General features: G+C 37.2%; 1 protein-coding gene across 2 annotated transcripts in view; it reads left to right on the top strand.

Moving 5' to 3' along the window:
* The window catches only part of HTT (huntingtin), an 88,161-nt gene that overhangs the window by 51,739 nt on the left and 8,501 nt on the right, over positions 1–27,921 (top strand). For both annotated transcript variants that reach the window (XM_063335194.1, XM_063335195.1), the window contains 23 exons: positions 2,466–2,673; positions 4,120–4,261; positions 5,493–5,672; positions 7,148–7,324; positions 7,582–7,658; positions 9,813–9,951; positions 11,615–11,737; positions 12,613–12,826; positions 13,034–13,179; positions 13,682–13,859; positions 14,134–14,229; positions 15,268–15,455; positions 16,661–16,787; positions 17,979–18,079; positions 20,550–20,704; positions 21,084–21,223; positions 21,393–21,475; positions 22,622–22,752; positions 22,930–23,059; positions 23,838–23,993; positions 26,553–26,743; positions 27,324–27,438; positions 27,649–27,862. In XM_063335194.1, the coding sequence (XP_063191264.1) occupies positions 2,466–2,673; positions 4,120–4,261; positions 5,493–5,672; positions 7,148–7,324; positions 7,582–7,658; positions 9,813–9,951; positions 11,615–11,737; positions 12,613–12,826; positions 13,034–13,179; positions 13,682–13,859; positions 14,134–14,229; positions 15,268–15,455; positions 16,661–16,787; positions 17,979–18,079; positions 20,550–20,704; positions 21,084–21,223; positions 21,393–21,475; positions 22,622–22,752; positions 22,930–23,059; positions 23,838–23,993; positions 26,553–26,743; positions 27,324–27,438; positions 27,649–27,862 (3,411 nt within the window). The remainder of the gene's footprint in view (positions 1–2,465; positions 2,674–4,119; positions 4,262–5,492; positions 5,673–7,147; positions 7,325–7,581; positions 7,659–9,812; positions 9,952–11,614; positions 11,738–12,612; positions 12,827–13,033; positions 13,180–13,681; positions 13,860–14,133; positions 14,230–15,267; positions 15,456–16,660; positions 16,788–17,978; positions 18,080–20,549; positions 20,705–21,083; positions 21,224–21,392; positions 21,476–22,621; positions 22,753–22,929; positions 23,060–23,837; positions 23,994–26,552; positions 26,744–27,323; positions 27,439–27,648; positions 27,863–27,921) is intronic.

Below are 27,921 nucleotides of genomic sequence, written 5' to 3' on the forward strand. Positions count from 1 at the left end.
GATACGAGACAAGGAACTTTGCATTCCATGGCCTTGGCTGTAAAATGGGAGTTACAGTACTTCACTACTTAGCGTGTGCAAATAACAAAGAAGTGCATACAGAATACTATTGTTAGATATTTAACATGATCGTGTGCTCCATTGTATCCCCAAAACCTCCAATATTTTTTTCTTTTTAAGCTCTTCCTACAGACTTCAGTTAAAGTCCTTTCTTGAGAAAAAAACTTAGCTCTGTTCCTGTCATTGCTACTAGCTGCTTCTTGCAAACATAAGTATCGTAGGTGTAGACTTAAAATAAATAAAGTGCTGATGGAAGTTTTCTGGGTCTTCAACTGGTTCTCTATCAAAGCTCAAAGCTTCTGCACTGCCTTGATTCAACTTTCAGTAGCTTTACTACTCCTAGTCTTCAGTCACAGTAACATGGAGAAAAGTGAATGGCAAACCAGTTGAATTATGTTGTGAGAGTTTGTGCAGATGTGGTGGGTGATATTTTATGTTTTGACTTGTCATAAGAGAGCTTTGGTTTAAGAAAAGTCCTCCAAACTCCAGGATTGTGTGTAAAGAGGCACAAAATATGATGATAATTACCAGAGCCTTCCTTTGATCTTTGTTTTAATTTCTGTTATACTTGAAACAAATATTATAACAAATAGCTTATACCAAGGTGATTTGGAGTAAGTAATTAAATGGTGTCAAGCCAGGACCAATGAAATCAGAAAATCAAGCTGGTGACTGAAATCAGGGAAGTGGGTTTTTCCACGTGGGAGCTGGGGATAATGGAAAGGGAAGGCTCAGCTACTTCTGCTGCAGCAACTGGCTTCCGAGCTGCACTGTGCGTCTTGCCAGGAACTATGTAGGCATTTTCATGCAAAATTAAAATGAAATATTAAAATACTTATGCGGAGCACTGGGGTATGTGTATTGCGTCATGTCTATTAATGAATTTAATGTAATACTACAAAACAACTCTAAGTACCAGTAGCAATGTGGTTACCTTACATGGTGTAACATAAGGAAAGTTGTTCAGAAATCTGGGCTGTATTTTTATGTCGTAGCATTTTCTTTCAGGTTTAGGCTTAGGTTAGTTAATTAGTTTAGGTACTAAGTGCCTGGTTTTGTAATACTTTTGTTGGGTTAAAACCTCTATATTTTTTTTCTCCCTAAGTTATATTCTCCTAACTACAGGTGCAGCTTATAGCGACTTGAGCCTGGGAACACAGGGAACACACTATTCTACTTGGATGTTTTGTCTTCTCACCCACTATAGATAGCATTGCTGTCTCCTGTGTATTCAACTATAGGAAGTAACCAGATTAGAAAGGAACATTTTCAGTGTGCTACTCTGGAGTTAGTAGAAATGAAAGGCATAGACAAAATGAAGAGATATTAGCATGCAGTGGCTTTCATGACTGTAGAAAGTCACTAGATGGTGCAATTACTGCAAATGCAGGAAGCTGGAAAGGTACTAGCACTGGCTTGCTAGTAAGTGGGACCTGAGTTCTGAGACTCTGTTATTTTTCCTGTTCTTTGCTATTTACGTTGCATATTTATCGGTCCTGGGGGCAGCTTAAACTGGTCCACATGGCTGTGGAATTTACAGCTTCAGTTTTCTGTATATCTGGCAAGGCAAGCAAGCAACACTACAGATCTCCTTCATTATTCTGATTAGTCCTTGGTTTCTAACTGGTTCTGAAGAAACCCCTTTTTTTCCCTGCTCTTATCTTCTTGTAGAAACTCAAAAAGTTCTGTACCTTTAGACAACTTTAAGTTTGTCCGATTTCCTTGTTTTCCCATCCTTTGTTTTGGCATATGAATACAGAATCAGCAAGGCAGAAAGCAAAATTCAGCTTTTGCATGGAGGGTTCAGTATGCAGGATAATGACTTTTCTCCACTTAAAAACATTTACATTTTGCACTTTAGAAATTGGGTGGGAGGTTACCAGTATAGTTTCAACTAAATGTGTTTGGGAAGCCCTCATCCGAAGTAGGATACTTGTAAGCAATCTTCCTTAGCGTGTAGGATAGTAGTTACGTAGTTACGGCATAGTTCTTAACTAGAACTTCTGTGTTTTATTTTTAAGCAGAACAAACAAAGAAAAGAACCAAACTCAAAGCCTGCTCTATAATTAACAATTTTAAATTTGGTTAGGGTTTTCATGTATCAGATAAACTTTTTGATGTATGAGAGAGAAAGAGTTATGAAGGTAGACTAGAATTGTAATGAAACCTATCTAAAGCATTATTTATTGAGTCCAGGAGCTGGTCTTTACTGATTTACACCCAGCCCTTGGGCAAATTCCGTGACTTGCCTTACATTTGTGAAACTGCTTAGGATATAACTTTCTTCCAGGAATGGTAGTGGCTTTTGAAACAAGATTTGTATTCTCAGGGTACCCTGAATAATTTTAAAACTTCAGAATTCAGACTAAAGCATAGTTACTCTAACACGTTTTCGTTCTTTTCAGGGATGTTTAGAAGAATCACAGCTGCAGCCACCAGACTTTTTACAGGAGATGGATCTGATGGTAGTTTCTATACCCTTGAAAGTTTGAGCGAACTTGTTCAATCCATGATTCCCACGCATCCTTCTTTAGTTCTTCTCTGGTGTCAAATCCTGCTTCTTGTCAATTATACCAACTACAATTGGTGGTCAGAAGTGCATCAAACCCCAAAGTAAGATTTGTTTATGATCCCTAATAGTAGTAGTGTGTCTCAATTATATTTGCTAAAATTATATTTTAAAAATCTAGCTTTTTTCTGCTAAGCCTGTCAGCCTGTTGAATAGTACTGTTTGGATTCTGAAATATAGTTCTGCATTTACTTTACATGTATACATGTTGTCTGTTCTGATATCAGTATGTCTTTCAAATGAAAAAAATTTTCTACACTCGGTTATTCCTCAAAAGAACTGACAGGTAACGCTTCTGCTTTTAAGGCAAGAAAGCTTCATCTGTGTGCTACTTTTAATTAAAATTATGGAAATAACTATAACAAAACCTTTATTATTTCATATTTCACGTTCCTGTGGAGACTTCTTATTTTACCTTCTAGCAAATAACCAGCCAGTGCAGATGATATACACTGTTGTGTTTAGAAAAATACAGTTTGATCAGTATACTGTGGTTATATCTGTAACTATACTGTATATATACTGTAACTAGAGTTATATCTGTTCTCTGTTCTCAGTGGGTCTGTTACTAAATGCTATCAAAACATAGTATCAGCACCATGCTGATTCATTAGCATCAAGCACCATAGTAAAAACTTAATGTTAGTTGTCTGAAATTTGAAGATTTGGTCTAAAATGAATGTGATTTTGGTCTGAAGGTAGTTCTCCCCACCTTTTGGGAATAGGAATGATTTGTCCTCCGGGAGTAAGGAGGATAACACCTATGTGGGTGGGTATCCCTCTGTATTAACTGTAGAGGGAGATTAACAACTGACTTGGGGAGACATTTCTGATGCTTGTGTAGTAAAAGTTGGGGAAGACTAATCTTGCTCTACAACACAAGTGGCTCAATACTTGCTCAAATGTGAGATTCTTGCCTCAGTTCAACCTCATGATATGGAAAAAAAAAATTATTCTAATTTGAGGAAACACGTAATTACCAGGCTTATGAGCAAAGTAGGGCTACTGAAATAGCTACGGTGGCATCTACTATTTGTTGAAGTTATCTTTTTTTTTTTTTGATTTACCAATATCACCTCTATTTTTTTCATGACTTTCAATCTGACACTAGACTTAAATGCTCAAGAACCCTGATTTGGCTTGAGAATAAAATACAGTTTTAGGTTCTGTTATCCTACCAGAGACACAATAGCCCATGCTTTTCTTCTGAAGAACTGAACAGGTTATTTAGAAGTTCTTCAGATTATCCAAGGAAGTAATAAACACAGAACAAAAAGGTGGTACTACAATTGTTAGAAAGTAAAGAGCTGATGGAAAGCAAAGTGTCTGCTTCAAAACACTATAATCTTTGAATTAAGTTTCTAGGAAAATAGATATTATGTAAGGACATTGGTAGGATATTCCATGCAATTTGATAGTTAATGTTTCAGTAGCCATAGTAATAAAATATAGTGATGAAATAGTAACAAAATATAATGTCCTTCCTGCAGGAGACACAGTCTTTCTACTACTAAGTTGCTGAGCCCTCAGATATCTGGAGACAGTGATGAATCGGATTCAGAATCTAAACGTGGCATGTGCAATCGAGAGATAGTGAGAAGAGGAGCTCTCATTCTTTTTTGTGACTATGTTGTAAGTTCTGAATTATGAATTTTATAACTATAATTCTGAGTTATTATGCTGACAGTCTCTTATAACTGATGCGCAGTAACTGGATCTGTTTGGTTTGCAAGTGAAAAATAATGACTTGTGAAACTAGTCGTCTTATTTTCAGGTGGTGCTTCTGTAAGGTTAGGTATGACCTCATTTGGCATTTTTCTTCTATTCTGAGCTGAGAATTCTCTTGTCTTGTAAAGGATACCTGATGGGTAATAGAATTATCTGCTGGATATCATATCACTTACTTGTGAGGTGCTAGGAGCACACTAAGTAGTGTTAGACTACCCAACATCACAGTGCAGTGTCAAGGAGAGAACAAATTTCTCTATACCTTAAGAGGAGAGGTTTTACATTAACATTTAACTTCCATTTTGGCTCTCTGATGAGAGCAGTTCCAGTAGCTTCAGCCTCTTGCTGCCTCAATATTAGCATTTTATTTCATTGGGAATTTTTGAAGTGAATCTTCCTATAATATCTAGTATTGCACTTTGGTTTGCATTGCAGAGCAGTTTTAGGGCAAGCAAACTGCATTCCTTTCAGATTCAACTAAACCAAAAGCTATGTTTAAGAAGCACTTCAAGAACTAATGGAGATTCAGTCACCAGATTCAGATTAGAATCCTCCAAAACCTCTTTACTGGGGAGTGTCAGCCTCTCAGCATCACCTCGTTAGCTCTACAGATCTTTCCGTGTTGCGTTGCACTGCTTTGTTGATACACACATAGCCTCTGTAGGTTTAAAATTAGTTACTGACAAACCTTTTTGGATTTTGTTTCCAGAAATGATTCATCTTGTATTTAAGGCCAGTAGTAGTAAGAAATCTTTAAAAAGAAGCCTAAATGAAAATAACATTTTACAAGACGATTCTGTGTGTGCGTGTTTATCTCAAACAGCATTTTATCAAAAGTGGCATCTTTGAATCAACCTTCTCAATTTACTTGTTTCTAACCTGGATTTTTAGTGTTTAAAAGAAAATAATTTACAAATTCATTATAAATCTCTTAATTTGCAACAAGATCAAAAGCATTGGGAACATTTGTCGTGTAAAAATAATGATGGTGATATTAAAATATAGACACTTTATGCCATTATTTTAAAATAGAATTATATGTGAAAAACTTCATGTTCTGTCAGGTAAAGTTTTTAGTAATTAAACGCTTAACATGGGTATTGCTGGAATCAGGTTTTAATTTTTTCCCCTTTAGTGTCAAAACCTGCATGATTCAGAACACTTGACCTGGCTTATTGTGAATCATGTTCAAGACTTGATTAATCTGTCCCATGAGCCTCCAGTACAAGACTTTATTAGTGCTGTTCACAGGAATTCAGCAGCGAGTGGTCTCTTCATCCAGGCCATTCAATCACGGTGTGAGAATCTTGCAGCTGTAAGTTTAACTTTTTGACTTTTTTTAAAGAATAGAGTAATTTATATTTCAGCATAAGTTTAACTGATAAGTATGCAAATTCTGACATTTCTGGGTCATTTATCAAGTTCTAATTTTATTTTCAAAGTCACTTTAAAAATGCAGACAATGAACCTTAATAATATATTTGCAACTTCAGTATCAGATGTGTTCCAATCCATCAAATCTATGAATTCAAGTAAAGTTGGTTAAGCTGCTTTTATTCCTTCCTGGGTGTTACCCCTGCATAATAAATATCTGAAGGGTAAATTAAAGCTGTAACTTTGGGCTTTGATTTCGGTACCTTGGTAGCATAAATAACAAACCTACTAACTACAGAGGCAGGAATAGGAACCAGTCCATCCTCACAGGCCCTATCAACATGAAAATGACTTGCAAGCTCATGCCTTCTCCATTGATCTGCTCCACAACTTGTAGTCTCTTGGTGAGGGAAATACTGCTTCAGAAATTCAGCGTATGATTTTGGTTGGTTATTTTAGCTTTCAAATAAAAAGGAGTGGATGATGTTTTATAGGGATGTAAGGTTGTATGCATCCCGCCTAATCTTGGGCACTCACAAGTTGGCAATGTCATTTCTTGGGCATCCTCTAGAGCTAATGGAGGACAATGCTACTGCACCCTGAGTAGCCTGGTAGCGTTTCCTGTCTCTTCCATTTGTCTCTCTGCAAATCTAGTGCAACTGCGTTAGTGCTTTGGCACGTGAGTAAACCACTTTAAAGTTAGGTGAAGTGAATCCAGGCTTTAGTGTCTAAGAATTGATAGAATGAACTTAACTAAACGTGTTTGAGTGGAAGATGTAGTCATTCAGTGAAATGCTTGGTGATTATCAGAAAAATCAGTAAAATTAGAATAGCTGGTATTTATAGTCTGCTCTAAAACAAGATTGGTTCCACAAGTCAAACAAGTTTGTCTTCGCGTTTATCCTTTTAGATTACTGGTGCTGAATTGGTGCTCAGATTTAAAAAAAATATAAAAAAAAATCTTTGCACCCCGTTTTAATACTGAGTAGCCATTGCTGTTTCTATGATTAAACATGTGCTCAAAAAATCTTTAATGTGTATCTGGATTTCTGTTGACTACATTCATGTTCCTACCTTCTTCCAGCAAGAGTTCAAGCTTCTCACTGTTTTCAAAGCTTTCTATAATTCCACTTAAGTCTTTCTAGCTTTTTTCCCTGAAAGTTTTGTTCCCTACTTTTTGCTTACTCTTTGTTAGAGTAAGCTTTTACAGTTAAACATCAAACAACTTTAGTGTTCTTATTAATTAAAGAACTCAGTAACTTGTATTCATATATAGATTATTATATTGATCAGCTAGTTGTCTGCTGTTGTTTTTTTCTAAATGCCTTTCCTTTTAGCTTTGAGATCTTTGTATTCCAACTGATTGCTTTTATTTCTGTGTGGCTTTTTTTTTTTTTGTTTCGTTTCAACATCTAGCCCACAACTCTGAAGAAGACTTTACAGTGCCTAGAGGGAATACATCTCAGCCAGTCTGGGGCTGTCCTAACGTTATATGTTGATAAACTTCTGTGTACTCCATTCCGTGTACTTGCTCGCATGGTTGACACGCTGGCTTGCCGTCGGGTAGAAATGCTTTTGGCTGCAACTTTACAGGTAAAGATAAATAAATTCATTTGTGAATAAGATTGTGTAGTGCTAGCAATAAAATCAAGCGTAAGGATTTAAAGTACATCAAAGTGTGATGAAGTTTAAGTGATTTTACTGGAAAGGAAATTTTTTTATTTAATATACAGATACGTGAATGTTTACATTACACTTTATCTGCCTGTAATTTTCCTAATCTGTTCAAAGTACCTGTGGGTATTTTACTTATTTCTGTCCTATAAAATTCTTTTGACTCTTTCCTATAGAACAGCATTACTCAGTTACCAGTTGAAGAACTGGATAGAATTCAGGAATACCTTCAAAATAGTGGATTAGCAACAAGGTAAATAATACCAGTATGTGTTAAAATGCTGAATTAAGTAATGTTCTAGTACTAATTGTGTTAATTCCTGTTTCATACCTTTGGGTTTTTTCTTAAAGATAATATAGTGGGTCATTTTTGTAGATGAAGGCATATTCTGTCACAAGTACAGTCGTGTTGGCTGAGTTGAATTTGCAATATACTTAAGAATTAAATCAAGCTAAATGCTTGAAGACATCAAATTCTCTCTCCTGTATCCCACTCGGTATTTAACTTTTTAGAGACAGCAACCGCAAATTAATTCCTTGACAAAAGCTACATTACCAAAAACAACTTTATTTTCACAGAATCACAGAATCTTAGTGGTTGGAAGGGACCTCTGAGATCGAGTCCAACCACAAAAAAAAAAAAAAAAAGGACCCACCTACTAAACTCCACACCCGCAACCCCACACACAACACCCCACCACAAACCAATAATCTTGGGCACGAGAGCATGCCCTGAAGAGCCATGTCTACACGTTTCTTAAATACCTCCAGGGATGGTGACTCCACCACCTCCCTGGGCAGGCTGTTCCAGTGCCTGACCGCTCTTTCAGTAAAGTAATTCTTCCTAATATCTAATCTAAATCTCCCTTGCCGCAGCTTCATACCATTTCCTCTGGTCCTGTCGTTATTCCCTTGGGAGAAGAGCCCAACCCCTGCCTCTCTACAGTTTCCTTTCAGGTAGTTGTAGAGGGCAATGAGGTCTCCCCTCAGCCTCCTCTTCTCCAAACTAAACATGCCCAGTTCCCTCAGCCTCTCCTCATAGGACTTGTTCTCCAGACCCCTCACCAGCTTGGTGGCTCTCCTCTGGACATGCTCCAGCACTTCAGTGTCTTTCCTGTAGTGAGGGGCCCAAAACTGAACACAGTACTCGAGGTGAGGCCTCACCAGTGCCGAGTACAGAGGCACGATGACTTCCCTGCTGCTGCTGGCCACGCTATTCCTGATACAAGCCAGGATGCTTTTGGCCTTCTTGGCCACCTGGGCACACTGCTGGCTCATGTTAAGCTGGCTGTCCACTAACACTCCCAGGTCCTTTTCTGCTGGGCAGCTTTCCAGCCACTCTTCCCCAAGCCTGTAGCGTTGCCCGGGGTTGTTGTGACCAAAATGCAGGACCCGGCACTTGGCTTTATTAAACCTCATCCCATTGGCCTTGGCCCATTGATCCAACCTGTCTAGATCCCTCTGTAAAGCCTTCCGACCCTCAAGCAGATCAACACTCCCACCTAGTTTGGTGAGTTTCCTCAAACTTTGCAGAATTTTCTGAGTCCAAGCTGGGTGAGCTTGTTTTTTGGGTGTTTTGGTTTGGGTTTTTTTTTCCCCCGAGACAACTGTGTTAAAATTTTTAACTATGTAAAAGTTACTTGCTGTTATAAAAAGCAGCAAATTATCCAGTTTCTGAAAAAGCTTTATTTAATGTTGGAAAGAGTCTAATTAACTCCTCTTGATGTCATTGCTGTTTGAGGTTAATATCTAGTGACTGAAATAAGAAAGAAGAAGCGGGAAAGAATCTAAAGCCCAAGACTGCAGTGGATTGATAGTAATGTGCCTTCATATGTAACATTACATTTAAATTTTTAAGAAACTACAAAATCTCCAAATGACTTTATGTAGAAAGTCTTGATAGCATTAATGGAATAAAAAAACCCCAAACAAAAAAACCCCAAGCCCCTAACACTGACATAAATCCACAAACTGGAATTCTTGATATATTTTTTTTTTTTTAAGAAAGAAAAGTTCAATTTTAGTGTATTCTTGTTTGGTGTCTGTTAGAATGCATTTGTTTGCAATCAAATAATCTGTACACTAATTTTGATTCTTCTTACTTGTGAAAAAGATTTACTGCATAAAGAAAACTGAGCAGCTTGCATTTTATGCTTAAGCATGTGCAGATTTTAAATCTAAATTAAATTTAAATCTTGCTGTTGGTGCTGAGTTCATTTGTTTCAGCTACTGATAGCTGGTAAAATTTGCAGTCTTACATCGTATGACTGCATATATCCAGTGAATAACTTAAAGATCCCACTGCTTTTCTCTCCCAGGATTAGAATTGGCTCACTGTCTTCTATTTCTAATTGATTTACAAAACTGAGTAAGTTAGCTCTCTCCTGATGTGTTCTTCTATTTTCAGACACCAAAGACTTTACTCGCTCTTGGATAGGTTTCGTCTTATGGTAGCACCGGACACAACTAGTCCTTCACCTCTGGTTACTTCACACCCACTAGATGGAGAAGACCAACCAGCTTTAGAGAATGTAATTCTAGACAAAGTAAGATTATGTTTAGAAAGAGTCACTAAAGTGCCTTGGCTGTAAACAAGCTTTTCATTGTTACAAAATATTTAAGTACAGCTTATTTTTACTATGCAGTTAGTGTTCTCAGAATTGTCAGTGAATCTCAAATATAGATCAGTGAATGATTTCATATGTGTTGGCTGACTGTTGAACTTGGGATGAATAATTAGCACATGCATAGATGTTTGTTACATTACAGTGCTGTGAAAAACTTATCAGGTTTTGTTTCGTTGCGTAACTTTACTGAACCTTATATAAATCTTTTCATTAGAGACAGATATATACTCTTGTTTTTTTGATGTGTTTACTGCAGTGATCAGTTTAATTCATTTGCTGAAAACTGTTGGTTGTCTCTTGGAAATTAAGCATTACTTCTTGGTTTCGACTTCTCAGCTTTAAATTACTTTCAGAGAACAATCACAACTACTTAACCGTTTCTGTTTTGCATGTACTTAGATGCATTTATTTCAAAGCAGGGTGGGAGACTAAGAGCAAGCCTTTTGGAGCCTGAGTCTTCCTTTCTTTCCAGTTTGTCCCATGGCACAGATAATTTCTGCTTTTCATTCCTTCATGTTCCATGGTGGTACACAGTAATAGGAAATGTATGCAACTGAGATGGCAAAAATTATTTGATTAGCTGACCATTTGGAGGAGACTGATAAGTAGTCGAGGAACCCATTGACTTAGGAGAGAGACTGAGACATACTTAGACAGCAGGAGGAAACACTGTTTGTGCCCAGAAACCATTTACCCATAGCTTTCTGTCTTCAAATTAACCAAAAAATGGTAAATCCTGGACAAAGGAATTTTTTTTTTTCTGTGCTTCCTCCAGAACCCCTATGTAGTTCATAGAATTATAGAATATCTGAAGTTGGAAGGGGACCCATAAGGACCATCGAGTCCAACTCCCTGCTCCTCACAGGACTTCTTAAAACTAAACCATATGGCTAAGAGCATTGTCAGATGATCCTTGAACTCTGACAGACGTAGTTGCATTCTAATTAATATCAGCAAATTCAGGATGTCCAGTTATGAGAAGGAAAACACAGAAAAGGGATAACAGAGCCTCTTCATATTCCTTAGTTAAATTAGATAAATTATTAACTAACTACTGTAAGCTCATTGATAATAATTGAAGGAGTAAATTTGCAGTGATGTGTGATGGCCTCTATTTATTTCAGTGAGAGTTAAAATACAAATGTTAGGTTCATCTGCTGATTTATTTGAATCTGAAGACTTTTCTTTCTTGGTTATAGTTTTGGGGTTGTTTTGTTATTACTGTTATGTTTGTGTGACTACTGAGTATTCCAGGGTTTTTTTCTAGCTGTTCTCCTCATCTTTAGGATCCTAATACATATACCTGTGCTATATCTTAAGCCTCTTTTTCCTTCATTTCCTATCCAGACTCTATGGAAAGAGGTGACTTGCCAGTGAACATCCATTGGTCTAGTTTAAGGTGGTCTGTTCACCAGTGGTCTGTTTTGCCTCGCTTTTTTCTTTTTTTGACATAAATGTGGCCTAGTGATCTCTTAAACGGTCCACAAGTCAATGCCAATGAGCAGTTCTTCCCCTGACTCCATGAACTGTATTATTTTCTGAAAATGACTATCTAATAGATTACCTTTTTTAATTATTAAAGGACTGGTATGTGTCACTAGTGAGGTCACAGTGTTGCATCAAGTCTGACTCGGCACTGTTAGAAGGCGCAGAGCTGGTAAATAAGATTCCTCAGCCCGACCTGAACTCCTTCATGACCAGCAAGGTAACTTCCTTGTCAGATGAAACACAGTCAGCTGAAGAGGATGTAATTATTTCTAATGTTCTTATTGGTAGTATTAATAGATTAGATTCTTAAATGTAAACACTTCAAATTTACATAGTACTGGTAGTTCACTTCTTGAATTTAACTTCATTTTGGAAACTAAAATAGTAGATATGTTTCATTTCTGTGTCTAGCAATGCTGCTAATACTAGCTTTCTGTAGTACAGGCTGGGTGTATCGAGTGGAAGTGAGGGTTAGTTTAAGTATTGCAATCACAAAAAATCCACTTTTTACCATTTTACATAATCTTCTCGTTTTGCCATACAGTCTCTTACAAGGCCCGATGTTTCTATAACCGTTTAAATATCTGTGCTAGACGACTTGCAATATGCCACTAACAGGCCACAGATAGTAAATCTGGCGTAAAGGACAACTCGTATCTATTACTTTGGTTTTTTAAGGACATATTTTGTTCAAATTCTCTACATTACATTTGCTGCTGGTGCCAGAAATAATAGTGGGAAACTCTTTTTAAAAAGATTTTTGTTTGACTTATTTGCTTGTGAACATATTACTTGAAGATTCCTTGTATGTAGGTCATCCTTAAGCATTATTCACCTATTGATCTGAAAATTTGGAATAAGAATATTGATTTTTTTTTTTTCTTTCCAGTACAGTAGTGTTTGGAATTTAAATGTGGATCAAATATGGGCTCAGTTACAGTTTTGTTACACCAGAATAGAGCAGAGGTCATAATAAGGTCATTAATAAACTGTTAATTTACCACCATACTAGTATACCCAAATAGTACCATCAGATACTTAGCTTCTCTTTAAAAGCGATTTCTTTACTTTTTATGTGCTATTTGATTTCAGGAATTCAACCTAAGCTTGTTAGCACCTTGTTTAAGCCTTGGCATGAATGAAATCTCAAGAGACCAGAAAAGTAGCTTCTTTGAAACAGCTCGGAGGGTAACTCTGGATCATGTATCTACTGCTGTACAAAACCTTCCTGCCAGCCATCAGGTTTTTCAACCGCTATTGCCACCTGAGCCATCAGCCTACTGGAAAAAACTAAGCGATATCTTTGGTAATAGAAATAATGGTCTTCTTAAGTTTATTCTCTCTTCTTCAAAGGTACTTTACAGGTGTCTTGTGAATACATGAACTTACTATTTAAACAAAATTAAGATACCTGGCATAAAAGTGCTTATGAATAATTCTGGAAAAAAAAATTCTGAAAAAATTGAGAGGAAAAAATTCAAACTGCTAGATTTCATCCAGTCTTATTTTATAGGAGATGAGGTGATGTATCAGTCTATGATGACACTTTGTCGTGCACTGGCTCAGTATTTATTGTTACTCTCAAAACTACCAGCTGGTCTCCGTGTTCCTCCTGACAAAGAGGATGATATCCTGAAATTCGTAGTTATGTCAGTAGAGGTAAGAAACTACAGCATAATTAATGATGTGATGAAATGTTGGGAGAGGGAACAACTGTGACTTGAGCTTATCACCATTGAGTTACTTTCGATGTTGACTTTCTTGTCTTAACTGTAGAAAGTTCTTCAGCAGTTATTTTATTTGACCTGTGCTAGTAAATCAGATGGGCTTATGGGACAAGGGCAGCTTTTTACAAGGCGAGGTTGATTGAATGCTGGAATGATCTTGGCATTTGGGAGAATGGCCCTGCACTGATTTCTGGGACACTGAATAGACAGTATATAATGCTCATAATTTTCTTGTACTCAAAATACATTCTGTTCTGTGAGGAAATAAATCCATACACCTTGCTAATAAAACTTCACATACTGCTGAGTTAAAAAACAAAAACAAAAACAAAAAAAACCCCCAAAAAACCCAAAAAAAACCAAAACAAAAGCACCTTTAGTTAGAAGTTCTTGCAAGAATTTGCTATTAATGGGAAACTTTTATTTTTGCACAGGCACTATCATGGCGTTTAATGCACGACCAGATTCCATTAAGTATAGATCTCCAAGCTGCTCTGGATTGTTGCTGTCTGACATTACAGCAGTCTAGTCTCTGGAATTTGCTGGCTTCTGCAGTTAATGTGACATATGCTTGCTCCTTAATTAATTGCGTTAGATTTATCATAGAAGCAGGTGAGTCCAATTTGAACAGCTATGAGAAGATTTTCTTAATAAATTGTTAGTCATCACTGATCAAATGCTAGGTGTCTGGAATATGTCCTCTGAATCCTTTTTAATTATTTCTTTGACAAATTTATTTTTACTGCATTTAGAATTTTGTGTTTACTTTTGAACTTGGCTGATGCCTTGCAGATATAAATATTTAACTACTCCATGGTTTTGAGGAGAAAAATGGAATATGAGATATGTAGTGGCTGTATCTTTTAAATATTTTTGTCTAATTTAGTTGCAGTTGAACCTGGTAATCAACTACTTAGTCCTGAAAGAAAGAAGAATACTTCAAAAGGCTTAAGTGAGGGTGAAGTTGATTCAAACTCACAGAGTAAGTAAACAGTGAATTACACATTTGCCTTTAACTTTCAATGAAGAAGTATTAGTAGGTACCCTTTCCATTATTGTTTTTTTTTAACAGTGAGAGTTCATCTGAGACCTTTTTTGTATTTGATAAATGTTTATTAAATATAGGTTGATATGTTTTTAACAGATATAGTTATTTCTTTTTGAAAGTTAACATTAATGCACTTTTTTCTTTTGGGGGATTCTATTAGCTGTGCAGCTCGCTGCAGACTGAGCTTTTTAAAGCGTTGAGGGATTTTTAAATTTCATGTGGAAGCTGTAGAATTTCTCCAAGCTGTAGAATTTCTCCAAGCTGTAGAATTTCTCCAAGCTGTAGAATTTCTCCAAGCTGTAGAATTTCTCCAAGCTGTAGAATTTCTCCAAGCTGTAGAATTTCTCCAAGCTGTAGAATTTCTCCAAGCTGTAGAATTTCTCCAAGCTGTAGAATTTCTCCAAGCTGTAGAATTTCTCCAAGCTGTAGAATTTCTCCAAGCGAATGGCAGATTCATTATCTGCCCTTCTGCAGCAGGGGAGCAGTATGTTGAGGTGAAGGTCAAGTGTAGTCCACGAGTGTGGACAGCATTGTTTTCCACACCCAGCTGTGCCGGTACAGTAAGATACCACTTCCATCTACAGAAATTACCTGCTTGTCAGATTTGACATAGAACTAGCTATGCAATTGTTTTCTCATAAAACAGATGAGTTTGGTCACTTTGAATAGAGCATTTGTTACAATTTCACGTGGCCTGTTCTTGCTGGGCTTAGCATGTGAGCTGCTCAGCTGACAGTTCTCAGGTACTGGTTATCTCCAGCACTGAGACTGGCAAACAACGCAAGACATTGCAGGGAGGGTGATAGTAGTATTCTTCAACTAGCTGAAATATTGTCTACATCTTTATTGTGATTTTGTCCTTTTTAGTCAACATACTCTTTCATTAAGCATTTCTTGTTTTTCTGTATCTTTTTAAATTACATGTCTTTTGAATAGATTCATAAAACTGAATTTCTTTTCCTCCCAACAAAGAAACTAAACACATTACTGCAGCTTGTGAAATCGTAGCTGAGATGGTGGAATGCTTACAGACTGTCTTGTCACTGGGGCACAAAAGAAACAGCAGTATTCCGGCATTTCTTACTCCTGTCCTCAAGAACATCATCATCAGTTTAGCAAGGCTGCCTCTAGTGAACAGTTACACCAGAGTACCTCCTTTGGTATGTTCATTATGCTTTGTTTTCAGGACTTTAAAGGCTATTGAACAACTCTCTGAAAACCAAATACGGTGCTGCATCTTAAGTTTTATGTCAATAGGACTTCAACCTTTAGCTAGTTTGATCAGCTGGTTTGTCTTTTTAAACACTGAGTAGAAAAACATTGTAAAGATATCAAATAAGAGTTCACTTTGGAATCAGAGAGTTGATTAGAAAGGAGTGTAGTTGCTCCTTACATTCTTATGTGAAAGAATGCCCAGGTGGTAGTTAAAGCAAGCAGTGACGTGGGTGCTTTGTTAGGGCTAATATTTCCTCCTGCTCAGTAGGATTGCTTACCCTGGAAAGAGAGCAAAATCTACGCTGCTGTTTTCTTTATGACACCGGAATTGACGAATTCATTTTCTGTCATGTTAAGTACCACAATGATGCAATGCTGCTGAGGTGTCTGAACTAACACAGGTATTTGTGTGTGGTACCATACCATGGTACACCATGCAGATACTTTGGGATTGTATGTTACTGTTCTTTCCTACTGTCGCTGTCCTTTGCACAAGGTATTTCAATCGTTTCTTTTTGGCCGCTGTAACGTGGATTTAAGAACATCTCGTGATTACCTCCATGTATTGTTAGTACTGTGAAATTACTTAAGTTTTGATAAGCTTCAAAACCATTATCAGAAACATTTCTAATGCTTATTAGGTAAAGGGGGTGTTTCTGATATGTTCGAGGCCCTTTCTCTGGCCTTTCACTGTTTATCAGTACTCTGTTTTCGAGGGGATGTCAAAAGATAGTAATTTTCTGGATTTAGACTTTTTTGCCCCTCTCAGATGTATCTTTGTGCTTTTTCAGCCATCAATAGTATGGGAACTGTTTTCCCTGAATCATCTTTCAGCATCATTTCTGCACAATCTAGGGGTTCCCTGGCACTTAAATTCTAAACTGAATTCTAAACTTACTTTCTTTCATGTCCAAACTTGGACAGTAGGACTGAATAATTAATTCATAGTGAGAAATATGCAAAAAAACCAACCCCTAATTAGGAATGCACTGTAAAATGCGTATTAGCTGTGTTAAATATTTAATCTTTAAATGTTTTGTATTTGGAGAATTACTATCTCATTGCTTTTGAATGGTGCGTATATATTTATGGCTATCATGTTAATACTATTTCTGTTTTGGATAAATAGTCTGTCTTTATATTTCATCAGGTCTGGAAATTAGGCTGGTCACCAAAGCCTGCAGGTGACTTCGGCACCGTTTTTCCTGAAATCCCAGTAGAATTTCTTCAAGAAAAAGAAATCTTTAAGGAGTTCATCTATCGCATTAATATACTTGGTATGTACAAAATTGAAAATTAACATAGTTGGCTCTTATTGGGCATTTACCTGTTTTGTGAAGTTACTGGATAACTGAATCTGGTACCATTTGTTTACTTTTGTTGCTTATGTGGAAGAGAAAGAATATTCCAAAGCAGGTTAGTAAGTGTGTTGCAATAATTCTTACGTTTTGCTCAATGCAAACAAAAAAAATTATAAATAACATAAAGTCAAAAACTATTCCTACTCAGTGAGGTGATTTCAGGGTGCTCTGTAGAACAGCCAGTTGTTTTCTGGAGCATACACTTGACAGTATGTTTGAGAATGTTTTGCTTACCCCCCTTTTTTTATTCATGCATAGTATATAAATATAATTTAGTGACACAGTATTTTATATGAGATGCTGTCGCTGTAAAGCTTTGAATATGGCAAGGCTTACTGAAAGAGCGGTGGGGCTTAAGAGTTCAAGTCTTTGTCAACCGATTAGAGTGTCAAAGGTAATGCATCAAACTTTACATATGCTCACAGGAGTTCTTTGGGTTTATTGTTTGTTTTGGTTTTTTCCCCTCTGATCTACAGGTTAATATTTGACTGACTTACAGTGTAGCACTGATTTCTGTTTGATCACTGTAATGCCTAAGATGACATTCTAATTTTTGATTCTTTAGATATCGTTAGTATAAACAGCAGGGTATTATTCAGGAATCCTCTGCAGTCTTTTATAGGTAAAAATCTGTTTGTAAAAACTTTCTGAGAAATGCTTGAATTTTAATGGCCTATTTCTGGGCAATTCAGTCATTTTGCTTTTAGGACATTGAGGATTTCTTGGATCGTTATGGGATTCTGCACCCTGCACCAGCTTTGGTTTCCTCTGACAGTGGGACAATTTTCTGGATGATTTTTTGTGTTATGAAAAACCTGATAGATCGCAATGCTTCACAAGTTGGACAATCAAAATATTTAAATGTATACAAGAAACAACCCCAACAGGACCACTTAAATAATATTATGTTCAGAACCCTTCTAAAGAGTTCGTCACTTTCTAAAATGGAACACTTAAATTTAAGCTGTAGTGATTACAAATACTGATGAATCGAATAGGAAATGGTATGAAATTAAATCTATGGAAACAATGTACCATTTTTTAAATGTTGTTCCGTGCCTTAATTTGTGTTAAGACATAAATGGCTATCTCTGAATGTTTCCATAGGTTGGATCAGCCGTACTCAGTTTGAAGAGACTTGGGCTACTTTGCTTGGTGTGCTTGTAACTCAGCCTATTGTAATGGACCAAGAGGAGAACCAACAAGAGGTAATGTCATTCACTGAATGTTTTAAATTAAATTTTAATTAAACTAAGAAAAATTTTTCTATTAGTAAACCTGTAAAGCAGAAAAGTAGTGACTAAAATTAAGAAATTATTTCCGTTTTATTTCCTTGTCTTTATATCCCTGTGAGTTTAGACACATCCATCTTCTGGCTTAAAGCTTCTGCATGCATGTAAATACTATGGAAAAATTTTAGTGAAGCTGTTTCAACTTTATATTAGTATGTCATTCAACATGCACATAGTTTGCTTGATTAGATGCTTGGCTTTAGGCACAATAGGAACTCCGAAAACTTTGAAGGAAACAATGTGTGAGAGAACTGTGCCTATAGGAAATATGCTAGTTAACTGTTACTAGTATGTATTACTGCAATTATCTGTGCTATCTAATTATCAGCCTTCAAGGGGAGTTTCTTTGGTAAGATTTCTTTTGACTGAAAATGAATTGACCTGGAGATGCGTGCACATGTCTCTTGCTCACAGTTGTAGATTGGGCTTCTAATTTGGATGCCTCAGGCAGGTATTCAGAATTCAGTGGAAGGCATTTGGGGATCAGAGCCCAAGAAATTTATCTATACCAAAAGCACAGACGTGAACTTTGCTATCATGAAAGAGACTCTCTGGCTTTAGATGTCTTAACCTACTAGCAAACTGAGTTTACTATATTCTAGCTATTTGACCTGTCAGGCTTTTCTTCCTAGACTCCGAGGTTCATATTTCACTCCCAAATTGCAAATGGTCCTGATGGTAAGGGCAGAGCCTAAAACATTTTGAAGAATTCAGAGGGTAGATGCCTACGAATAGTGGATCCAGGGTAGCAGATAGAAGGGTTTGTTTCCCTTGCTTCCTAGGTGCCAGACTCCAAAAAGGAGTCATCCCTCTTCCCTGGGTTAGCGTCTTCTGTTAGCTAGACTGACCTGGAGACTTATTGTGCAGCCTGCAGGATTTTTGAGTTACCGTTTTCTACATAATGGCTGTGTTGGATCAGACTTAAAGCAACCTACCCTTTGGTAGTTCCTTAATTGTCAGGTAGAGAGCGTTTATTTGCAGAACAGGAGTAATACTGCTCCTTTACTTTCCAGTGAAAACTAGTATGTTCAAAATTGCAAACATCTTAAGCACTATTATAAATTTAGGTATGTTAATATTTTCTAAAATAAAATACAAGATTCTTTTTAAAAAAAAGTTGAAAATTTGTTACCATGTTACATTTTTTAAGAAGTTCAGGCTCTTTTGTGGCCTGATACTTTCAAGAAGGAATCAGAATCTATACAACGAAAGCAAAAACTGAGAGGCATCCTGCCACTTCAGAATCTGAAAGTTTTTGTGCTGTTGTTCTAACTTCAGTTTGTAAGGGAAAAAAAAAAATTATTTAAAGTACTGATGATAAACAGTTACGAGCAAAAAAAACTAAATGCACTGCGAAGGTTCCTTCTACCATCAACAGAGGGAGGATGAGTTACAACCCACAGTGCCAGAAGCTTATTTTAAGAGATTTTTTTTTTTAAAGGGAAAGAAACAGACCTACAGTGGTGATGAATTATCATGGCAAAGTACTGGATGCAATGTGTGTGGTTCCAAATACTTCTAATGGGGAAAAACATCAGTGCCTCAAGTATGGGTAATAGATTGAACCTAGCCAAATATTTTAAGAAAGTTGTGTTACAGTTTTCTCACACTTTTACAGTGGTGCTAAATACTGAATGTGTAGCATCTTGGTTTAGAAAAAACATTGGATGCATCCCCTCAAGTTGCACCAGGAGAGGTTTAGACTGGATATTAGGAAAAATTTTTACACTGAAAGGGTTATTAAGCATTGGAACAGGCTGCCCAGGGAAGTGCTTGAGGCACCATTCCTGGAGGTATTTAGAGGACGGGTAGACATAGTGCTTAGAGATACAGTTTAGATTAGTGATGGTTTTTGTCAGTTAGGTTGATAGTTGGACTAGATGATCTGAAAGGTCCCTTCCAACCTATGCAATTCTATGATTCTATCTGGATAATGATTCACAGAAAAATGCTGCTGAAAATTCATAATGAGGTTGAGTTTTGTTCCAAAATGGGCAGTAATAAAAACAGTTAATGTGGATCCTTCTCTGAAGAGTTTCCAACTCAGATTTGGTCTTATTTGATTATTTGTTTCAATAAGTAACTAATGGGTAGATACAAACAAAGAAACTAAACACTTTGAAAACTCTGAAATGGACATCTTGAGGTTTTTATGCTGTTGGGATAAGAGAGGATGCACGCAGAATGGCTGATGGGATGGAAGGATGTGTTGCTGCTATGGTCACAGTGCTTTCTGTGCATTGCTATGTCAGCTAAATTTCTGGATGGAAAAAATTCTAGATATCAGACTTATTAATGATAATTTAGTGGAAGGTGGCAAACTGATATTCAGGGCTTTCAGGATTCTTTTTTTTACAACTCAAATTACAGTAAGTTCATTTTACAGGAAGATACAGAGAGGACCCAAATTAATGTTCTTGCAGTACAAGCCATAACTTCCTTGGTGCTGAGTGCAATGACGATACCTGTTGCAGGCAATCCAGCAGTTAGCTGTTTGGAACAGCAGCCCCGCAACAAAGCTTTAAAAGCTCTGGACACAAGGTACTTTTTTTACTTGCTCTAAAATGCATAAAAGTTACACTTGTGATTAATACATAATGAAAATTGCTCAATCTAGCTGTAGCAAAAATATGCATAGACTGTATTTTCTAAGCAAGAGTGTATACAGCTGGATCTGTTTACATAGAAGTTACACAGACTTAGCGTAACGAACCTGCTGAGTTGAAAGACAATATCTGAAAAAGGCCATATCTTACTAAAATCTAGTAAACAGTGTGCAGAATGTATTTCTCAATACTTCTCAGTTTTAGCATCCCTAATAATAAGCATAAGCGCATAACACTGTAGAGTGAGCTAGTCAGAGTTGCACAAAAATGTTAAAGAAAAAATCTGCTTAAATTGGTTTCTGTTGGGCTTTCAGGTTTGGGAGGAAGCTAAGTGTTGTCAGGGGAATTGTTGAACAGGAGATCCAAGCAATGGTATCTAAGAGAGATAATATTGCTACTCATCACTTATACCAAGCTTGGGACCCTGTTCCGTCACTTTCTCCAGCTACTACAGGTAAGTGCCTGTGTGTGGGGAGAAGGGGAGAGTGAATTTCTTTTACATGTTAAAAGTAGAAAAGATGCTTTTGAGAATCTATTTGAAATACAGTTTGCAGGAAATGAAGCCACTTTCACGTCTACTTTGTTATGCACGTTTTAAAAACTTGTCTTCTGTTTTGTTATAGGTGCTCTTATCAGCCATGAAAAACTCTTACTGCAGATCAATACTGAACGAGAAATAGGAGATATGGATTATAAACTGGGACAGGTTTGTTAAAACCTTAACTTTGAACTTCACTTTTATTTTATTCCAGTTTGTGAAAATTTAGTTAAGAGGCATTGCTTAACATCAAATGTAAACTAAAAGCTCTGAGAGCTGCAGGGTAGATCATAACTCTCTGCAGGGTAGATCATTCCTCTCACCCAGCCATCCCACCTCTTGTGGAATTTTTGCTTGTGTGTGTGAGGTCTACCCATGAGCCAGGTATTGAGTTGTACTTTTCAGCCTTGTGTGTTAAAGAGCACTTGTAGTGTCAGCTTCCACTTTAACTATTGGATTTTCATTTGCTATTGCATGCTTGCAGTAGTCTTTAGAAAATGAAAAATAACTGGACATAAAATAAGCAATGTTGTTTTAAATACACCTGGTGTAGGGACATAAATTTCACTGGATGATGTTAGTTGAAAAATTGGCAGTACATACAGTACGTACTTATCCAGTTATTTATCTCCTTGAAAAATTAGTCTTTACATAGTTACATATAAATTTTAAATTTAATATTTGTTTCACTATTTCAATAGTGTGTATAAACTGTAGATATGTATATGTATCTATATATGGAGATAACTGTTTATCTAGCCTGAGTCAAATGTCTTGAAATCTTGGTCTTGTCTGATTTCAGAAGAAAGGTTATATTGCAATCAGATATGCTGAGTTAAGGTTTGAGAAAAGTTAGGAATGTGTTTTCTGTTGAACTGCAGTTATTGGAGTTCTTTCTGAATTATTTTCTTCCTTGATAGGAACTGTAAATATTTATACTTTTCTGTAGATTTTAAATCTGGTATGTTGACTTTGGGATGGTGCAGACACATTGTTAGTGTGTGCTTAGAGGTTATAGCCAGATGCTACTTTCATCACTTGTATTGCTGTACTAAGCACATGGTGCTGCTCGTTTTGCTGTGCCACACAGTTTAAAGTGAGTTAAACTAAAATGTTGAAAAGGGTTAAAAAAATGAAAAATTAAGTGATGTGCAGTTCATTTAAATGTTATTTGAGGCTGTGTATTCGTTGTCTGTCATTTAAGTGAAAAATGTATTGGACTTCTAAGATTTTTCTAATCTGACTATGAGGGTGTTAAATGTTGTGCTTCCTTTCTATTTTTTTTCTTTTTTTATTTATTTTTCGTGTTGCAAGGTCTCTATACACTCCATATGGTTAGGAAATAATATCACTCCATTGAGAGAAGAAGAGTGGGGTGAGGATGAAGAAGATGAGAATGACATACCTGCTCCTTCCTCACCACCAACCTCTCCTATTAACACCAGGTGTCTTATTTTTTCTTGTCTCCTTTGACTTACCAATAAGCTTTTATCTCTTCGTGCTGAGTTCAGTAAGATGGCCTTATAAATTGGATGCTGGTAAATAACTGTATCACTTCAAATCAAGTGTTTTAGGAGGGCTGAAGAATAGCCATTTTAACACTTGCTTATTGTGCCTTGCAGGAAACACCGTGCTGGTGTAGATATACATTCTTGTTCTCAGTTCTTGCTTGAACTGTATAGTCAGTGGATATTGCCATCAAACCCTAACAAGAGAACGCCAGTCATTTTGATTAGCGAAGTGGTGCGATCAGTAAGTCTAAACTATTATTCAGAGTCATAATTGAGTATTTGTTATCAAATGTTCAGAGCTACGCAGCATTTGTAAAGCATCTTTTAATACATGGGAAACACTTTTCTGTGTGGTGCTATTATATGGGCAGTGCAGAAATATAACTTTAGGAACTATGCATTATGCTATTTTAAACTATATAAGCATCTGTATTGCGTATTCTGCTGCTAAATAACAAACATTATTGTCACTTAATGATAGTCAGTATTTTACTTGACTGCTTGCTGAAAGTAAATTTCAGGATTTCGCTTATTCTACCTCTTTGTAAGAAAATGAAGATGGAACAACAATGTGTTAGAGAATTAAATTGGCTGTTGAAGTGTAGAACCAAACATAAGGAACACAGGTGTGGAATGTGTCTTGATAGCCATTATTCACTACCATAAAAGACTTAAAATGAAACTATCCTTGCAAGAGAATATGTATTGTGTTGTGGGGTGTGTTAGTACATTGCGAATGGCAACATTTGTTAGTTTTCCAGAATTAGTTTCCTATAGTGGATTTGGTTTTGTAAACCTTTTGGAAAAAAGGACCATTTGGAGGTGATTGTTATCCGAGGTGGATGGTGGAATTAATTCTGGACAAGTTAACAATAGTTATTGCAGACACTTGAGTTAATGTTCACACATTTAATAGATCGATCAAGAAATCTTTTGCTGACAATTGTAACAGAATGGAGAGTCAATTTTTGGCTGTCTGCTAATGGGCTTTTTTATATTCAATTTTAATTTGTGTATAGCTTCTGGCGGTGTCAGACTTGTTTACAGAAAGGAATCAGTTTGAGATGATGTATACAACATTGACAGAATTGCGAAAGGTGCATCCATCAGAAGATGAGATTCTTATACAGTATTTGATACCAGCCACTTGTAAAGCTGCTGCTGTTCTTGGAATGGTAAGAAATTCTCATGGTTAACTCATCCTTAGCTTCTGCTGCAGAGTCTGATGTACTTTGTGAGAGTGGTTTGTCTCTAAGAAAGTCCCTTACCAGATCTACGTGGCTACAAGAAGTAATAGCGTATGAATTCTGAGCTTTCGGAGGTTGCAAACATCATCTCCAGTTGCCCCATATTCAAACATAAACGGTGTTTTGTTTGGGCGGGTTTTTTTGACGTTTGAGTTTAATTTAATGGGCTTTTTGGGTTGTTTTACTCAGTTGTTACCTTTGCCCTGGACTCATTTGTTACCTTTCAGGCCAGAAATGAGGACTGTGGAACAGTGCTTGTGATGGATACATACATAGCATGATAGTCAGGTTTTCTTTCCCTCACTCTTCACTTTTTTGCACTGCATTGTTCTGTACTTAAGGAAAGAACATTATTAATGCAAGTTATTTAATCAAATGTGTTGCTGTCTTTAAATCTTAAACACCAGAGAGCAGTAGTATTTTCCAATGGACGTTTCAGACTGAGATTATTTAGGAAAAAAATTTCCAAATTCTTTTCAAAAAAGTTAGCATTTCTAGAAGCTTTCTCTGAGACTTATATAAAACTATATGGGTAATAGTGATAAGAAAAAATTTTGAAGTACTTTTGGGGTGGAGCTAATGTGGTATTGTGGTAGCAACTGTGCAAGGGAAGGCTTGTGAAAGTGATGCCAAGCATCCAGAAGCAGTTTTAGAGATCACGTTGTTCTGACTAGACCGTAATTTCCCACTCAGTGAACTAACACCTCACAAGCAAATGGCTGAATATAACAGGTTAGTGGTAGGGGAAAAAAAGGTTGATTACATCAAGAGTTGTTTATTGTCCTGTGCTCAGTTATGTAGAAAATCTGCTTAAAATGAGCAAGTAGAAAGGACACATTGTAAAATTGGCCTGTACCTTAGATATTTCATGTAAACAGGGACAAGGTAAACCAAATAATTTCTACTTAAATACTTAAAATAGATTGTAAGAAAAAGACTTCTCAAATCTAACGGTTTAGAATAGATTTTGCATATTCCAGTACATTTTTGTACTTCAATAACAGGGAGTGAAGTATCTGATACCAGCTTGATGTTTGAAGACTAAACATAGAATTGTAGAATCATTTAGGTTGGAAAAGACCCTTAAGATCATCAAGTCCAACCGTTAACCTAACACTGGCAAATCCACCACCAAACCATGTCCCTAAGCACCACGTCTACCCATCTTTTAAATACCTCCTGGGACAGTGACTCAACCACTTCCCTGGGGAGCCTGTTTCAATGCTTGACGAGCCTTTTGGTGAAGGAACTTTTCCTAATATCCAATCTAAACCTCCCTTGGTGCAACTTGAGGCTGTTTCCTCTTGTCCCATCTCTTGTTACCTGGGAGAAGAGACTGACCGCCACCTCTCTTCAGCCTCCTTTCAGGTAGTTGTAGAGAGCGATAAGGTCTCCCTTCAGCCTCCTTTTCTCCAGGCTAAATAACCCCAATTCCCTCAGCTGCTCCTCATAAGGCTTGTGCTCTAGATCTCTCACCAGCTTTGTTGCCCTTCTCTGGACGCTCTCCAGCACCTCAATGCCTTTGCTGGTATGACAGGACCAAAACTGGACACAGTACTTGAGGTGGGGCCTCACCAGTGCCGAGTCCAGGGGGAATGATTACTTCCCTAGTCCTGCTGGCCACACTATTTCTGATACAAACCAGGATGTTATTGGCCGTCTTGGCCACTTGAGCACACTGCTGGCTCATATTCAGCCAGCTGTCAACCAACACCCACAGGTCATTTTCCACTGGGCAGCTCTCCAGCCACTCTTCCCCAAGCCTGTAGCACTGCATGGGGTTGTTGTGACTCAAGTGCAGGACGTGGCACTTGGCCTTGTTGCACCTCATACCATTGGCCTCAGCCCATCAGTCCAACCTGTCTGGATCCCTCTGTAGAGCTTTCCTACCCTCATGCAGATCAACACTCCCGACTATCTTGGTGTTGTCTGCAAACTTACTGAGGGTGCTCTCGATCCCCTTGTCCAGATCATGGCAGTGGTGGAGAGCAAGATGTGTAGGTCTGAGTGCCAGGGATTTCAGCGAACAAATAAATGGAATGCTGTACTATTAGTTGAGTGAATGGCAGAGTATTCTTTTGGATGCAGAATATAGGCATCTACCGGTCAGTTTCAGAAAGAAGCATCTTCTATGGATAGCTGGAAGGCCAGAAGATCCCAACCATCCAAGCCTGTATGTAGAGGATTCTTAACAGCACATATTACTTATTGAACTTATCAGCTTATCTTGGGTCTTTTTGGCTTTAAATCATGAGTTAATTTTTTCACAGGTAAAACAAAGTACCATCCGTTTACTTGTTAATTTGCAAATCATCTCTTATCTGATTTTGTTAATCTTGTGACATTGATTCAAAGCAGTTTTAAGCCAGGCTCTGGTTCATGCCATATTTTCTGCTCTTGAATTTGTTCCAAGTATTTCCAAACAACAGGAGTCACCAGTATTGAACCAGTGTTCTGTTCTAATGAATATTTTGTTGGATGTGTTAGGATAAAGCTGTGGCTGAACCAGTAAGTCGACTGCTGGAATCAACCCTAAGAAGCACCCATATGCCAAGTCGGATTGGAGCTCTGCATGGAATTCTTTACATCCTTGAGTGTGACTTGCTTGATGACACAGCGAAGCAACTCATTCCAATTATCAGCGAGTATCTGCTCTCCAATTTGAGAGGAGTAGCACAGTAAGAGTCTTTCCCTCTCCTGCTCCCCACCCGAACTGTTGCATGCTTATGTGTGATCAAAAGGGCTCTTTATTATTTGCTGTTGTCAGTACACTTTAGAGCAGCCTGCTGTATCAAGCAGGTTTGGACATTTTCATTGAAATCTTATAAATGAAGGTTATCAGCCAATTTTAGGTTTGGTTTACAGAAGCGAAAGGATATTTGAGGGTGAGAAAACTGTTTAATAGCTCCGACTTTTGTCTCTTTGGTAAATTGTGTTCCCCGAACCTCATTTTTTCTGTCAAAAGGCATATTCTTTGAACAGGAGTTGCAGGATCAGTAACGAATCTTATTTCTCCTAAACAAGTCAGGGAATGATAGCTTGTAATTATATTGCTGAAAAATTTCTTGTGTTGCACTGTATTTCCATGATAACCAGTGCTTTCGTGACATTTTGGTGATACTTTGTGTGATTTTAAAAATTGCATAAATTTAATGTGAAAAAAATACTTAGGTTTTCTAGGGGTTGTTTATATTGTCTCTATTTGTAACCTAGACAACTTTGATGTAAGTGACCACTAGTGTTTTTGCTTATTTACAGTTGTGTGAATATCCATAACCAACAGCACATCTTGGTAATGTGTGCAACCGCTTTCTATTTGATCGAGAATTACCCACTTGATGTAGGGCCTGAATTCTCTGCAGGAATTATACAGGTATGTTGTGGTACCTCCAGTCACAGGTGGTCATGTAGCCTGGGATCACCACATAGCTATCTTTAACACTTAAATTGGTTATTGGAATGTAGGTATGCTATCATTAGGTTTTCTTAATACCTGATGCAGTTCCATACTAGGTGCGGTGGAATGGTGCTAGAAGAAGGCCTAAATGCACCTCAAAACCAGGTAGTTTTTTCATTATTTCAGATGTGTGGAGTCATGGTGTCTGGAAGTGATGAATCAACGCCATCCATTATTTATCATTGTGTCCTGAGAGGATTAGAACGACTCCTTCTTTCAGAGCAACTTTCGAGGCTGGATAGTGAATCGCTAGTTAAACTGAGTGTTGACAGAGTGAATGTGCAGAGCCCCCACAGAGCAATGGCAGCGCTTGGATTAATGCTGACTTGCATGTACACAGGTATTTAGTTTTTTTATGTATTTACTGTACTGAGAGACTAGCTTACTAACAGTGCTAAT

Source organism: Chroicocephalus ridibundus, chromosome 5, assembly GCF_963924245.1.
Source record: "Chroicocephalus ridibundus chromosome 5, bChrRid1.1, whole genome shotgun sequence".
Classification (NCBI taxonomy): Eukaryota; Metazoa; Chordata; class Aves; order Charadriiformes; family Laridae; genus Chroicocephalus; species Chroicocephalus ridibundus.